The sequence below is a fragment of the Ornithodoros turicata genome, unplaced genomic scaffold (assembly GCF_037126465.1).
Source record: "Ornithodoros turicata isolate Travis unplaced genomic scaffold, ASM3712646v1 Chromosome13, whole genome shotgun sequence".
Taxonomy (NCBI): domain Eukaryota; kingdom Metazoa; phylum Arthropoda; class Arachnida; order Ixodida; family Argasidae; genus Ornithodoros; species Ornithodoros turicata.
The window spans coordinates 2512258-2528286 of NW_026999307.1; the positions used below are offsets into that span (position 1 = coordinate 2512258).

The 16029-nt window shown below is 51.3% G+C and overlaps 2 protein-coding genes across 2 annotated transcripts; both read right to left on the reverse strand.

The window, feature by feature from the left end:
- Window positions 1–1884: 1884 nt before the first annotated feature.
- Window positions 1885–2952, reverse strand: LOC135372177 (uncharacterized). The gene has a single exon (XM_064605866.1). The coding sequence runs from the start codon at window positions 2950–2952 to the stop codon at window positions 1885–1887; it is 1068 nt and encodes a 355-aa protein (XP_064461936.1).
- Window positions 2953–4731: 1779 nt separating this feature from the next.
- Window positions 4732–5136, reverse strand: LOC135372178 (uncharacterized). Its single transcript, XM_064605867.1, has one exon. It carries the CDS (start codon window positions 5134–5136, stop codon window positions 4732–4734), a length of 405 nt encoding a protein of 134 aa, XP_064461937.1.
- Window positions 5137–16029: the final 10893 nt, after the last annotated feature.

Sequence of the window (16029 nt, forward strand, 5' to 3'; positions counted from 1 at the left end):
GTTGCCACCTTCCAGCCAGACGGAAAACAACCCTCTCGCCAGACAAGATGAAAGAAATCAAGAAGGGATCCTAAAGATGTGGAAGATAAGTGCTGGATCATGGAGTAGGAAACACGATCGGGACCTGGTGCTGTAACTTTACTGGATGACAGAGCCCTTTGTAGCTCAGTCATTGTAAAGAGTGAATTGTATGCATAGTTGTCACCGCCCTCGCTTGGAATCGTCTGCTTCTCAGCAGATGATTTAATTTTCAAAAAGTCACTGCTGTAGTGAGCTGAGCTGGATACATGTTGCATATGCTCCCCAAGGGCATTGGCCTGCTCTTCCAAACTCTGACAAACTACGCCATTTACCTGCAGTAATGGGACAGAGAAACTTGTGTAGTCTCCTTTGATTTTTCTTAGCCTGTCCCATATAAGTTTTGAGGGAGCGTTACAATTTAAAGAAGACACAAAATTTTTCCAAGATTCTTTTTTCGCCTGTCTTCGTGTCCAGCGTGCTTTTGCACGTGCTTTCCTGAATGCCACTAAGTTTGGAGTAGTGGGGTGCCTTCGAAAGACACCCCACGCCCGATTTTGTTCTTTGCGTGTAGTTTCACAGTCGCTCGTCCACCAAGGCTTGGAGCGCTTAGGGAGTCGACCGGATGTTTGTGGGATTGACTGTTGGGCGGCATTTATAATAGTGTCAGTAACAAGATTATTGGCATCTTCTATACTTAAACCTTGGAAAGATGTTAGGATATTGGCCTTCTCCTTGAAGAGAGTCCAATCGGCCTGTGGCAGTTTCCACCGAGGTGGACGTGTACCTAAGGTATTTGTGGTGTAGCAGCAGCGTCATAATCATCACCAGCACCGCCATCGGTTACGCGCAGCACTGCGCGTGACCCGAGCTTCCGTTTTCGGTTCATCGCCATTAACCGTCATTAAACCCATCAACCTCAGTAGAGCCTGGTCGCCGTTCATGATGGTGGAACGCTAAGACATCACGTTCGGGTCACCAGTTGTAGAGCGAGAAATGAGGCGACCAGGCTCTACTGAGGTTGATGGGTTTAATGACGGTTAATGGCGATGAACCGAAAACGGAAGCTCGGGTCACGCGCAGTGCTGCGCGTAACCGATGGCGGTGCTGGTGATGATTATGACGCTGCTGCTACAGTGGTATTATGCAGTTTCATGACAACCGGGAAGTGGTCGCTACCCCGAGGATTCTGCTCTACTGCCCAGTCAATGGTTTGAAACATTGATGGGCTGCACAAGGAGAGGTCGATGGCAGAGAAAGATTGGTTAGCGCTGCTTACATACGTAGGACTTCCTTTGTTTAGAAGGCAGATAGACCTAGAGAGTAATACGTTTTCCAGCATTTTTCCTCGCCGGTCGAGTCTCGAGCTGCCCCATAAACAGTTATGGGCATTAAAATCTCCCAGTAAGAGGAAAGGTGGCGGGAGTTCGTCAATTAAAGATTCGAGAGTGTTCTGAGCAACCACAGCTGATGGTGGCAGGTATACGGAACATACAGTTATGACCCCCTGAAGACATATTTGAACGGCAACTGCCTCGAGTGCTGTTTTTAGTGGAAGGTGCTTTGCAGGGAGGGTTTTTGATGTGAGGATAGCAACACCTCCAGATGTACGTGTTGCATCAACCCGATCGTTTCGGAACAAGTTCCATCTCCGTAGTGTATGTGTTCGATGTGGATTCAAATACGTCTCTTGTAGTGCAAAACAGAGTGTGTCATACTTGTCCGAAAGATCATTGACATCATCAATATTAGTAAAAAGCCCTCGACAATTCCATTGAAGGATCGCCATAATATAGAAAATGAGAAACGTGTGCACAAGAGGCGTTTCCGTCATAGGGAAGAGACTGTGGTGTAAAGAAACTTTCATTATTTCTTCTTTGGGGGCATTATGGGCTGTCTCGGAGTTTTTTTCCGCGCAGCCGCGAGTTCTTTGGGCGATATATCGGGGAGTGAGCCACTCCCCGAAATACTGCTCTTAGGCTTTCTTTGAGATTGTGAGCTCACGCTCGCGAACGAGCCTTGCGAGCTCGTGTCATCATCGCATTCCATGGAGCTTGCCTCCACGGTTTGCGATGACGAAAGTGGCGCCTGTGAGAGTGACGCCACAGAAGAGGGTTGGGAAGCTGTGGTTACAGTTACAGGAGGTGGTGTTTCAGAGAGAGGTGTACATGTTTCTTCACTTTGTGTTGTATTCTCTGTCTGTGTTGCGCATGAGATCATCTTTGGTTTCTCTTTAACGACAGATGAAAAGGATTTCTGGAACTGGAACGGAGATGCCTTCTTCCTGGCTTCTGGATAACTTAGTTTCTGTGTGACTTTGATGTGCATCACCTCTTTCTCAAACTTCCACTTTGGACAAGACCTAGAGTATGAAGGGTGGTCACCTGCGCAGTTGACGCAGTGATCCGGCCCTCTGCACTCCTTAGAGTTGTGGTCCTGCATGCTGCAGCGGGCACAGCATGAAGAACCTCTGCAAGTATCGGAAGGATGGCCAAAGCGGTTACACTTGAAGCATCTGAGTGGATTAGGGATATATGGCCGCACCTCTGCAGTCAGATACCCTACCTTGAGCCTTTCTGGTAAAGTCGGGCAGTCAAATGTGAGGATTGTGTTGCGTGTCGTTATGTACTCATTGTTCTTCCTGATTTTGATTTTTCTTACGTCGATCACCTTTTGGCTTTTCAGATTTTCAAGAATTTCTTCTGACGGAACATCAATGAGTTCAGCTAACGACACAACACCACGGGAGGTATTCAGAGTCCTATGCAACGTTGATGATATTTTGATTCCGAGCATCTGCTGTGTGTTCAGAATTCGCTCACAGTCGGCTTCCGAGGTACATTTAAGCAATAAGTCACCTGATCTGAGGCGCTTAATTTCAGTCACATTTTTTGAGAGCGATGCCACCGCCTTCTCAATGAAAAACGGTGACATTTTTCCAAGTGGAGTGTTCTGTTCGTTATCAGTGCTTGCACTGCTAATGACAATGTATTTTGCTTGAAAGGCGTCGAACGCCTGTTTGAAGACTTCGGTCCGCGGGCGCTTGCCGCCCGCGATCGAGGAGGAAATAGAATTTTTAACCATATGAGGTTTAAGAAAATGAATGTTCCCATTGGTCACCCACACTTCACATTCATACATGTGGGAAGGTCCCGGAGTTTTAAGGAAAACCCATCGGCCGGGGCTTGACCAAGACCCCGACCGCCACCGTTCAAGGTTTCTGACCCTTCACCTTGCATCCCCTCGGCACGGTACGGTTAACACCTTGGGACTGGGGGCTGGGGTCCGTGGTGGCGCCACTCACCAAACACCAGCCGAAGCCGGTGCCCCCTGCGGGGGCATTACGTAGCCCAAATGGCATGCGCACGAATTCAAAAAGGCCAAACGGTGAAATGATAGCTGTCTTTGGAATGTCTTCCGGTGCCACAGGGATTTGATGGTAGGCATTTACCAAATCAATTTTGCTGAAGGTGGTCGCGCCGGCGAGGTCGAGGGTGAAGTCATGAATGTGTGGAAGCGGATACTGGTCCGGTACGGTGGCGCATTAAGGGCTCTGTAGTCGCCGCACGGGCGCCAGTCTCCGGAGGCTTTCGGGACCATGTGCAGCGGGGATGACCAGGGGCTGGAAGAGGGTCGAATCAGCCCAAGCTGCAACATGTGGTCAAACTCCCGACGCGCTATATTCAGCCGTTCGCCAACGAGACGGCGCGGTCGAGCAGTTACCGGCGGACCAGTGGTGATGATATGGAGCAAGACGGCGTGCTTAGGGGGAATGGCCAAGTTGCAGGGTTTCGTGATGGCCGGAAAGTCGAGCAACAGCTCAGCGTTGGAGCAGGTGGGGACCACAGTTCGAATGCCCATACTTGGGTGGGTGGAAGGCACGCCCGGAGATTGTAAGGCCAGTTGTCGAGTCAGCGAGCTTCTTGCGGGAAATGCTGATGTCAAGTCCGAAGTGGTGAAGAAAGTCGGCCCCCAGGATGGGGTAGGGGACATCCGCTATGACGAACACCCATTGAAAGAGGCGCCTAAGTCCTATCTCGATGGCGAGGGAACGCAGGCCGAATGTCGAGATCTGGGAAGCGTTGACAGCCTGGAGTTTCGAAGTGGACGGTCCACGGGCGCGGTCAGATCGCGTGGGAGGTACAATACTGACCTCAGCTCCGGTGTCCACTAAGAAGCGGTACTTGGCAATTCGGTCGGTGACAAAGAACAGGCGGCTTCCTGGAGGGCCCTAATCGTAGGCCGCCACTAACGACCGGCCTCCGCATTTCCCGACCAAGAGCAAGGCCGTGTGCATTTGAACGCGTTGTCGCTGTATTTTTGATGGTACCAGCAAATATCGCTGGACGGGCGCCGCTCATCGGCGTGAGCAGAAGGAGAACGGCGGCGGGTGTGAGAAGGAGATCGTCGAGTGCGGCGTCGGCGAGAAAAATCAGAGCACAGACTCTCGACGGCATCCGACAATCGTGCGACTTGTTCTTGCAGCGATGCAATAACATCGTCAGCGGCGCAGGAAGAGGTAGCGGGAGTTGCACGGGAGACAGGCGCGATAGATGGTGAGGAATGCTCGATAATCCTGTCCGCAAGCTGAGCGAGGTGCTCAAGGGAAACCTCTTCTGAGCCCGCCAGCACCATGCGCACTTGCTGTGGTAGCCTCTGGAGGAAAAGCTCCCTCAATATTGGAAGCTGAGTGTCGGCTGCGCTGCCAAGCAGCTACCGCATGCGATGGAGGAGCTGCGACGGTCTGCGGTCACCCAATTCCTCACCGGAGAGCAGTTCGCGAATGCGCGACTGTTCTGAGCACTCGGTGCGGGTTAGAATGGCTTCTTTGAGTTGCTCGTAAGGATTATCGGGCGGAGGGGCGGCCAGGAGATAATCCAGTTGATCAGCGATATCCGGAGGGAGAGCAGACACGACGTTTAAGTACTTTGTAAGCGGCGAGGTGATGCGACGAAGAGCAAATCGGGCTTCGATTTGCAGGAACCATGCCCGAGGGTTCTTTGTCCAAAAAGGGGGCAAGTGAACTTTAACGCCAACCGTGCCGACGGAGGGATTCTCGATAAGCTGAGCGGAACGGGGCGGCGGTGGCTCCAAAGGAGCGTCGGGGGGAATGTCCATTGTTCGGGTCACCACTTGTGGCTTGTCGCGGAGAGAAGTAGACAGGCAGACAGCAAGGAGGCAACAGAAAGAGACTGCACTCGGCTCGCTAAGAACTCGAGCCAGTGAGCGCGCGTCAACGTTTATTTTGGGCTCGTATCTTCTGGCGGCGCCGACCTGCGGCCACTACAACCTCATGGTATTCTATGGGAGTAGCGCAACGACATTAGAGATGGGTAATACCCAGAGGACTATCCGGCCGGCAAAGGGGGTCCGCCAGGGGGACCCGTTATCCCCGCTCCTATTTAACCTGGTCCTTGATGAGCTTATTGCAGGAATGCCATCGGATATCGAACCGGATATTGGGGGCCATAACATCTCGGCGTTGGCCTTTGCCGATGATATGATCCTGGTTGCGCGAACTCCTCAAGGTCTCCAGACCCTATTGGATAACTTCACGTTATTTACGAGCGCAAGGGGGCTCCACATCAGCGTCGGAAAGTGTGCTGCGCTCACTATCAGTCCTTCTGGGAGGCAGAAGCTGACGAAGGTAGTCCCAAGGGAGTACTTGGTGGGAGACGAGAAGATTACAGTCTTGCAAGTATGCGACAACCTAAGATATCTAGGCGTGGATATAAATTCCTTTGGTAGGATCTCCCCTCGCATCAATGGCATCATACATCAACTTGATGCACTGCGCGGATGCCCTCTAAAACTCCACCAAAAGATAACTATGCTTCTCTTCTACCTCCTTCCTCGGCTCATCTACGACTGGTCCGTCTCGGAGGTGGACATTGCCAGGCTACAACTGTGGGACAGGCGTATTAGACACTAGGTGAGGTCATTTTTGCACCTTCCACATGACGTGCCAAATGCCTTTATTTATAGTGCTATAGGTGATGGAGGTCTTGGTGTACCATCTTTCGAGTTGGCTCTCCCCAGAATACGTCTGGCCAGGATAAACAGGATGGCAGGAAGGGACGACGAACTACTGGCAGAAGTTTTAACGTGTTCCCTATACCTGAAGGACACCACCAAACTTCGGAACATGCTACTGCGGGGGGAATACCATCCTGGATTCACCGCTGGCGCAGCGGAACTACTGGAGAAACACCCTGTATGCCACGGCGGATGGTAGAGGACTCGCCGAAGCAGCCAAGGGATCAAAGCATATATGGATACGTGAGCCACCAAAATTTGTTTCGGGATCCGAGTACATAGACCTTGTGAAACTCCGTGCGCATGCTCTTCCTACTCGGCTCAGATGCTCCATGGGTCGGAGTAAGAACACAAGATGCAGTGCGAGCTGCAACATGGCCGAATCTGTGTCTCATGTCATCCAGAGCTGCCCGAGAACCCATGGAGCGCGGGTTAAGCGCCACGATAACCTGGTCAACAGAATTAAGAAGAAGATTGAGGAAGACGGCACGAGAGTGTACAAAGAACCCCAAATTAAGGTGAACGACCTCGTCTTCTAACCAGATCTGGTTTTTGCAGGAACGACCAAGCTTTCGTAGTGGATATTCAGGTGCGAGGAGAATTCAAGACGTTGACCTCCTTCGCCAACGAGAAGAAAAGAAAGTACGGGGTCCCTGGCCTAGAAGAAAAGATAGGGGACCTAACCGACTGCCAGGTGGTGGTCCACCAACCGATTACGTTCAGCGAGCGGGAGATTATGGAGAAATCGGGAGCTGCCTTTCTTTATTCTCTCGGATGGTCCAAAAGAATGGTGACCTGTCTTACGCTAACTGCCGCGCTAGGGTCGGTATACTGTTTCCGCACATTCCATCGGACAACCTTCCGTCAAAATCGGTTTTAATCTTTTTTCCATTAATAAAAGAGAATGATTTATTTGTACTTTGTGCAATAAAGAGTTTATAGCCGAATCACACAAAGGACGACAAGAATCAATCCCGCCATGTTTTCGTAATACAAGCCATTCAAAAACCAGTGACAGGCGGGAGTAAGAATAATCTGCTTTCGGTAGCCCAATCACACAGAGGACGACCAAGAATCGATCCCGCCATGTTCTTGCAATACAAGCCATTCAAAAACCAGTGACAGGCGGGAGTAAGAATAATCTGCTTTCGGTAGCCCAATCACACAGAGGACGACCAAGAATGGATCCCACCACATTTTTTTTTTGTAATACAAACCATCCAAAAACGGGTGACAGGCGGGGGTAAGAATAATCTCCTTGGGTTGGGCGCTGGTTTCGGCCAGGGCCTGGTGCCAGGTCAGTGACGGCTCCGCCCGGGCGGTCCCTCTCTCCATTCACCGGGTAGTGTTGCGGCTACCTGTAACCCAGTTAACTGGGGGTGGGGGATTGGAGCTTCTCGGTGGGGGGTTCGCCCTGTCTGGTGCTACAAGCTGAGTGGATGCGCAATACACAGCCTCTCCCTCGGAAGTGGTCATCTCCACCTTCTCGTGGTGCAACCTGTTAACCCTTGGTCCTCGCGGGCCTCGGGGACGAACGGAGCTCTGACCCACCACCGCTTTGCCAAGGCTGCCACCCTCGGCGAAGCTAATCACGCTAGGCACGAAGTCAAGACAGAATTCAAGAGGAAGTTCCTGCCGCGTGGCAGGAACTCCTAGCGATAACCCGTGCGATGGGGACCCGTCAGGGTCCGTCCGAGATCCTATGGAACAACAGCGTCCGGAATCCTTCTCTTGCCCATGCGGGAAGTCATTCTCAGCCATGAAGGGATTGAGGGTACATGCGGGTCTTAAAAAGCATGCCCTGGGACCAAGAGCGGGCCCCAAACAAGTGAAGGAAGGATCGGAGACCGACGAAAGACATAGAGTTTTACCAAGGATGAATCCTCCAAGTACAAGTAAAGGATCTGAAGGCATATTGCTCAACCCAGGCACAAGTAAAGTATTAGAAGGCACGACACACGAAGCACAACCGATAGCGGAAAGGTGCAGTAACGACAACAAACCGATAAACTGGAGCTGTCCCATGTGCGACCGCGCCTTTACAACGAAATCAGGCTTAAGCCTGCACCGGAAAGCCCGGCACCCTGAGGATTTCAACAGAGATGTGATAACGGAGAGAACAAGATCTCGATGGGTGGCCGAAGAAAGCCACCGTTTGGCTGTCGCCGAGGCGGCGATGAAGAGTATGGATAACCCCCCGAGGTTTATCAATATGGCACTACACGATAGTTTCCCAGAAACAACGCTAGAGGCCATAAAATGCAACAGGAAGGACCCCACATATAGAGACCTGGTTCAGAGTCTACTGGAGAAGCCTACGGCGTATGCCAGCGCAGAGAGTACCCCTCCCCCAAGCCAGGAGGTACGGTCGGACGTCAACGCTAACTCGTCCCAGCAAGAGGATCCCTTGATAAGATACGGTAGGGAACTGCCACCCTCTCGCCTTGAGGTCATACGTACAGAGGTGGGAAAAATTGCCTCTCGACCTCCTCCAGACGCTTTCCAGGGGCACCGACTCTTTGACATTGCAAGACAAGCTGTACAGGGCGTAGATATCACCCTGTTCCTCAACGACTACCTACGTGATGTATTCGTTACGGACGACCGCAGAAGAACTGGACCTAGGGTGGAGCGTCCCCAGGAGCCGCCCAGGCTGAGTAAAAGGAAACTTAAAAGAATCAACTATAAGAAGATGCAATTTATGTTCCAGAGGCGTCGGGGTGATTGTGCGAGGCTCGTCCTCGATGGTTACGGTTCGCCTGCAGTCGAGGACGAGCCCTCGTTTCTGGACTCTTGGGAGGCAATTATGACGGCCACCCCACCCCCGCCCCCTCAGGACGACGACGAACGCAGGATTCCAGTGAAAGTAGACCCTTTCTACGTCATCACTGCCCAAGATGTAAAGGCGAATTTGCCCTCCTTGTCATCAGCGCCTGGACCGGACAATATCTCGGCAACATCGTTAAGGGCAGTCCCCATGACCATTCTGCGTCTGCTCTTGAACCTCTTCATACTATGCGGTCGACCCCCGACAGTATTGCGGAATGCTAGAACCGTCTTCGTGCCGAAAACCCCTACGGCGAAGCAACCACAGGAGTTCCGACCAATCTCCATAACTTCCGTGCTACAAATACTCTTCCATCGCATCCTGGCTCGCCGCCTGTTAGCTTTCGTCAACTTTGACCACCGGCAGCGCGCGTTCCTCCCGGTGGACGGCTGCGCAGAAAATGTCTGGATGCTGAGCGCGGCTCTGGCGGAGAGTAGGAGAGCCAATAAATCCCTCTATTTGGCTACGGTGGACCTCGCGAAGGCCTTCGACTCGGTGACACATGAGGCTATTCTGAGAGCGGCCAGAAGATCTGGTCTGTCGGGCACTTTCGTGAGGTACCTCAGGGAACTCTACGAGGACGCCCCTACGCTTCTCCAGTTACGTAACTCTACTAGATTGGTCAAGCCCACTGCAGGTGTACGCCAGGGCGATCCGCTATCGCCCATTTTGTTCAATCTCGTCATCAATGAATTTCTGAAGACAGTGAATGATGGTATCGGCTTCGACATCCAGGGAAATTCATTTAACATAATGGCATTTGCGGATGATATAGTTCTAGCGGCCTCGACGCCTGGCGGTCTACAAGAAAGACTCGACGCAATTCATCGCTTCATGGTGGTGAGAGGCCTGAAAATAAATACTCAGAAATCAGCGACGATTTCGTTGGTGGCCTCAGGCCGACAGAAGAGGATGAAGGTGGACGACGAACGAACCTTTACAATTGGTGACAGCCCTATACCTACTGCGTCGCCCAGGTATACATGGAGATACCTGGGTATCTTGTTTCGTCCGGATGATAGAGCGTTGTCAACAACACACGAATTGGAGGACGGTCTGAAAAACATCCAGAAAGCGCCTCTGAAACCCCAGCAGAAGTTAGCTTTGCTGCGCTGCTACTTAATTCCCCGATTCTACCATAGATTGGTACTTGGGCGCTGGAACACTAAGATGTTGGCAAAGATGGACTTGCTAATTCGAGCAGCAGTACGACAATGGCTACATCTTCCCCACGACGTCCCGGTGCCGTTCTTCCATGCTTCAGTTCGTCGAGGCGGCCTCGGCGTACCTTCACTAAGATGGAATGTCCCGTTGATGATTAGAAAAAGGATCGCTGCTCTCCAAATGTCAGACAGCCCCATGGTGAGAGGTATGCTCCAGACACCATTCATGATTGACACCGTGAGGAAGACCGAGGCAGCGATGCGGAGATGTGGGCGCCTGATAAGAACTACAGAGGCAATGGATAAACTTTGGGCCCACTCCCTCTACGCCACGAACGATGGCAGGGCACTGCGCGAAGCCTACGATGTCCCATATGCTCACGCATGGCTGCAAGAAGGCACCCGCATAATGCAGGGGCATCAATTTATAGATGCCGTCAAGATCCGAGCCAACGCGCTGCCCTGTCTGACCCGGTCCAAGAGGGGACGAGAAGGCCCCAGGGAGTGCCGCGCTGGGTGTAAGAGTAATGAGACCCTAGCGCACATCCTACAAGTATGCTATCGCACTCATGGGGCCCGAACAAAAAGACATGACAACGTGGTACGATTTGTCGAGACCAAACTGAAGGAACTGGGCTGGTCGGTATCGAAGGAAAAGAGGTTCCAGGTCCACGACGGATTTCTTAAGCCGGACCTTATTGCAACTAAGAACAACGTAGTCCGTGTGCTGGACGCCCAAGTTGTAGGGACAGGAATTGACCTCCCCGCGGCGCACGGACACAAGGTACTCAAGTACTCAAGACACGACCTGCTCACTCTTATCCACGAAGAAACGGGAGGAGATGACCCACTCGTAGGCAGCGTTACAACGTCGTTCAAAGGCCTATGGGCTAGAGAGAGTGCCAATGACCTGTTGGACATGGGCTTAAAGAAAACTGACATAAAAATGCTCTCGGTGATCGCACTGCAAGGAGGCGCCCGGACCTACAGGATGTTCGGCCGCATGACGTCCGTGGTCTCACTCCACGGCTGAAGAGGACTCTGCGACCGCATCGCGCGGATGTAGGGGTGGGGGGAAGTACCTCTCCTTTTGAGAGGGAATATGAAAAAAAAATAGCCCATCACACAAAGGACGACCAAGAATCGATCCCACCATGTTTTTGTAATACAAACCATTCAAAAACGAGTGACAGGCGGGAGTAAGAATAATCTGCTTTCGGTAGCCCAATCACACAAAAAACGACCAAGAATCGATCCCACCATGTTTTTGCAATACAATCCATTCAAAAACCAGTGACAGGCGGGAGTAAGAATAATCTGCTTTCGGTAGCCCAATCACACAAAGGACGACCAAGAATCGATCCCACCATGTTTTTGTAATACAAACCATCCGAAAACGGGTGACAGCGGAGGTAAGAATAATCTGCTTTCGGTGGCCCATCACACAAAGGACGACCAAGAATCGATCCCACCATGTTTTTGTAGTACAAGCCATTCAAAAACGAGTGACAGGCGGGAGTAAGAATAATCTGCTTTCGGTAGCCCAATCACACAAAAAACGACCAAGAATCGATCCAACCATGTTTTTGCAATACAATCCATTCAAAAACCAGTGACAGGCGGGAGCAAGAATAATCTGCTTTCGGTAGCCCAATCACACAAAGGACGACCAAGAATCGATCCCACCATGTTTTTGTAATACAAACCATCCGAAAACGGGTGACAGCGGAGGTAAGAATAATCTGCTTTCGGTAGCCCATCACACAAAGGACGACCAAGAATCGATCCCACCATGTTTTTGTAGTACAAGCCATTCAAAAACGAGTGACAGGCGGGAGTAAGAATAATCTGCTTTGGGGGACAAAATCCGGGCACAAAATCCGGGGGACAAAATTTGGGGGACAAAATCCGAGCCCTGTACCTCCACGCGGTGTCCCCCGGGCCCTCTGTACGCAAGTGCTTTGGGTGCTAAACAGTGGCCGGTATCCTCTAGGCGTGGTGCCTAATTTTCTTTGGTGCCCTTTTCCTGCTGGCGCTTCTGAAGAAAGAATCTTGCTATTTTCTCCACCGCCGCTGCGGATCGGAGCCCAGCTGATAGTTCAGGCGGGCCTGCAGATATGCCTGAGTGCTCCTGCGGGAGAACATTTGCGACGGAGCGTGGTCTCCGCCAGCACAAAAGAGTGTCCCACCCTCAACCTTCAACTGGAGGGAACGATGCTGCTGCTAGTAGCTCATTAGCAGCGAATCCTGCAACTAATTTTGTGTCCTGTCCATTTTGTCAAAGGACCTTTAAGACGATGAAAGGGCTGAAAGCCCACAAGAACTGGATCCACCCGGCGGCTGAGTTGGCTACGGACTCGCCTGAGGCCCTACCAGAACTTCCCATTCCTGCCACGGATCCTGGATCCTTTCAATGCCAGCAACCTGGTTGCCTACGCTCTTTCACTACGGCGATTGGACTGGGGCAGCATATGCGCAGAACACATCCTGCTGCGGCTGATATGGCTGTAAGTACGGAGCGAGTTAAAGCCCGCTGGACACAAGAAGAACGCAATATACTCGCCTATCGGGAGGCTGAACTCCAGCTGCAGGATGCAAAATTTATGAACAAAGCCCTGGCTGTGACCTTTCCTGAACGCTCTATAGAGGCCATCAAGGGTGTTCGTCGCACACAAGAACACAAAGAGCGAGTGGCAGTCGCCCTGGAGTGCCTGCGTAAAAACGCCGAGCCCTCGCCCTCAGCTTCCGGTGTTGAGGATGCCAATGTGAGCATTAATTTAATTACCGAGAACGCTCAACCAACAAGAACTCTTAGAGATCAACTTCTTAAATCATTGGATGATCTCAGTCCCAAGCTTGGCGTTGGCGCCCGCCAGGCGGCCCTTTGTGGCATTATTAAGGCTGCCCATGTATCAGAAGGCATTCTTCATCACGTTGAGGCGTTCTTGAGGGACGTTCTCCCACAGAGGTCAACAAAGAGGACATCGGGACCAGGAAGAGGTTACTCAGAGCCAACAAGTCGTCGAGCGAGGAGAAGAAGGGATTTCGCCAGAATGCAAGACCTCTATAGGAAATCGAGGAAGCACTGTGCCCAGTTTATCTTTGATGGTCCGCAGCGTTTTTATAAAGGAGATCCAGTTAAGTTTTTAGACTACTGGAAGGAGATTATGGTGCCGGGTCCTCCAAGCATGATTGATTACTGGGAAGAACCGACAAGGCCAACACTGACTGAACTTGTAAATCCAATCACTTCTGAGGAGGTAATGGCAGCCTATCCAAAGTCTTCCACTGCTCCAGGCCCAGATGGAGTCACGGTTCAAGATTTAATGAATATACCGGTGCTATGGATGACGGTGGTTCTGAATCTATTTCTTCTCGAAGGTCATGTGCCAAAGTATTTGAAAGAGTCCAGAGTGGTGTTCCTGCCCAAGGCAGGTAGCCCAGAGGACCCTGCAAATTTTCGCCCGATTGCTGTGGCTTCAGTAGTCCTCCGGCTTTTTCATAAGGTTATCGCCGCACGGGTCTCCAGAGCCTGTCCTTTCGATGTTCGCCAGCGAGCTTTTGCTCCTATTGATGGTTGCGGAGAGAATGTGATGCTGTTGTCGACAATTTTGAAGGAGGCGAAACGGCGTATCCGTTCCCTCTTTATGGCATCACTTGACCTGAAAAAGGCATTCGACTCTGTATCTTTTGGCGCGATCTTGGCTGCGGCCAGACGCGTAGGTTTGCCTGACCTCTTGCTAACCTATCTTAAGCGGCTGTATCAGTCTTCCTCAGTGTCTATGATGGCCGGCGGATTTGCTCGAAGTTTTCAGACGACCTGTGGCGTTAAGCAGGGCGATCCTCTAAGTCCCATCTTATTTAACTTTGTGATAGATGGACTTTTGCAGTCTCTACCGGATCACATAGGGGTCGAGGTCGGAAAGGCCTCCCTAAATGCTATGGCATATGCGGATGATCTGATCTTTTTTGCCTCTTCGCAGAAGGGCCTGCAGGAAATGCTCAACAAAGCTACGGACTATCTAACCCCTCTTGGCCTAACCTTCAACAGACAGAAGTGTCAGACCCTGGCACTCCTGGCATCTGGTAAAGAGAAGAAGACCCTGATAAAGGAAGTAGTTTTCACCCTGGATAATCAACCCATACCTGCCTCCTCCTCCAGTCAGCAGTGGAGGTATCTGGGAGTCCTGTTGGACTCAAGTGGGGCCTCTATGGTGGCTCCGGCCGAGGAACTTCGGACCTCGCTCATGAAACTTACAAAGGCACCATTGCGACCACAGCAGCGTTTGGTATTTTTACGTTCCTGCGTGGTTCCCCGTCTGCTGTACCGCCTAATCCTAGGAGGAGTCAACCTAAGAATTTGATATGAACTGGATTGCATCTCGAGGGCTTCCGTACGGCGGTGGCTCCATTTACCAATGGACACCCCAACTCCCTTTTATCATGCGGCAGCACGAGACGGTGGCCTGGGCATTCCCGCTTTCATGACGGCGATTCCCCGACTTCGACTAGCGAGACTTCAGAACCTGGCCGTTTCCTCGTTACCTGCGTGTGTAGAAGCTTATCATCTTCCACCATTAAGATGTGATCGACTGTGGGCCGAAAGAGCCGTGACTTATAACAACACCAAGCTGACAACTGCAGCACTTACCAAACAATACTGGGCAAACCAGTTACATCAGACTTTTGATGGCCGTGGCTTAAAAGCTGCCTCAGCGGTACCCTCCTCCTCGGCTTGGGTGACCGATAGCACAGGGCCCTTCTCGGGTGGTGATTTCATTGATTCTATCAAATTAAGGGCCAATGCTATCCCAACAAGGTCGAGACTCTCTAGGGGTCGACCTGAAATGGAGACATCCTGCAGAGCAGGGTGCAAAGCAACTGAAACGATTGCACATGTGGTTCAGCACTGCCCTAATACACACAGTGCAAGGTGCAAGAGACACGATGCCGTTGCAATTAACCTGGCTCGTTCTCTGAGAGCCAAAGGATACCACGTTCAACGTGAACGGCACCTGGCTACCAGCATGGGCCTACGGAAACCAGATATCATCGTCTACGCCCCCGAGGGAGTTGCTGTCATCGATGTCCAGGTCGTCGGGTGCAGCAGGGATCTCGATCAGCTACACCGGGAGAAGGCGGACACCTACAGATACAAAGAAATCGAAGATCTTCTGACAGCTGGGCAGGAGAATCCAAATCCTGTCATCTTCACTTCAGCTACGGTCAACTTCCGCGGAGTGTGGTCTCCAACATCGGCCAAGGAACTCCGGGATCTTGGTGTAACCAAAAACTGTTTTAAAATGTGCACGATTAAAGCATTGCAGGGGACACTCTGTGCGTGGCGCGTTTTTAAGAGCTGTACGCGACGTTCTGGAATGTTAAACCCGCGACATTTATGTCGGGCCTGAAGAGGCGTTGTAGTTATTTCAGAGTCATGTTTGCTGGTTGCCTGTAGTTTTGGTGCACTCCCGCCTAGTGGAGAAATGTGTTTTTTTCATGTTTCATGAATAAACATTTTGATAGCCCAATCACACAGAGGACGACCAAGAATCGATCCCACCACATTTTTTTTTTGTAATACAAACCATCCAAAAACGGGTGACAGGCGGGGGTAAGAATAATCTCCTTTCGGTAGCCCATCACACAAAGGACGACCAAGAATCGATCCCACCATGGTTTTGTAATACAAACCATTCAAAAACGAGTGACAGGCGGGAGTAAGAATAATCTGCTTTCGGTAGCCCAATCACACAAAAAACGACCAAGAATCGATCCCACCATGTTTTTGCAATACAATCCATTCAAAAACCAGTGACAGGCGGGAGTAACAATAATCTGCTTTCGGTAGCCCATCACACAAAGGACGACCAAGAATCGATCCCACCATGTTTTTGTAGTACAAGCCATTCAAAAACGAGTGACAGGCGGGAGTAAGAATAATCTGCTTTCGGTAGCCCAATCACAAAAAGGACGACCAAGAAT

Bases quoted from the DNA above. Each gene is read 5' to 3' on its own strand.
- LOC135372177 (XM_064605866.1), bottom strand. From the start codon at position 2,952: ATGTCACCGTTTTTCATTGAGAAGGCGGTGGCATCGCTCTCAAAAAAT.
- LOC135372178 (XM_064605867.1), bottom strand. From the start codon at position 5,136: ATGGACATTCCCCCCGACGCTCCTTTGGAGCCACCGCCGCCCCGTTCC.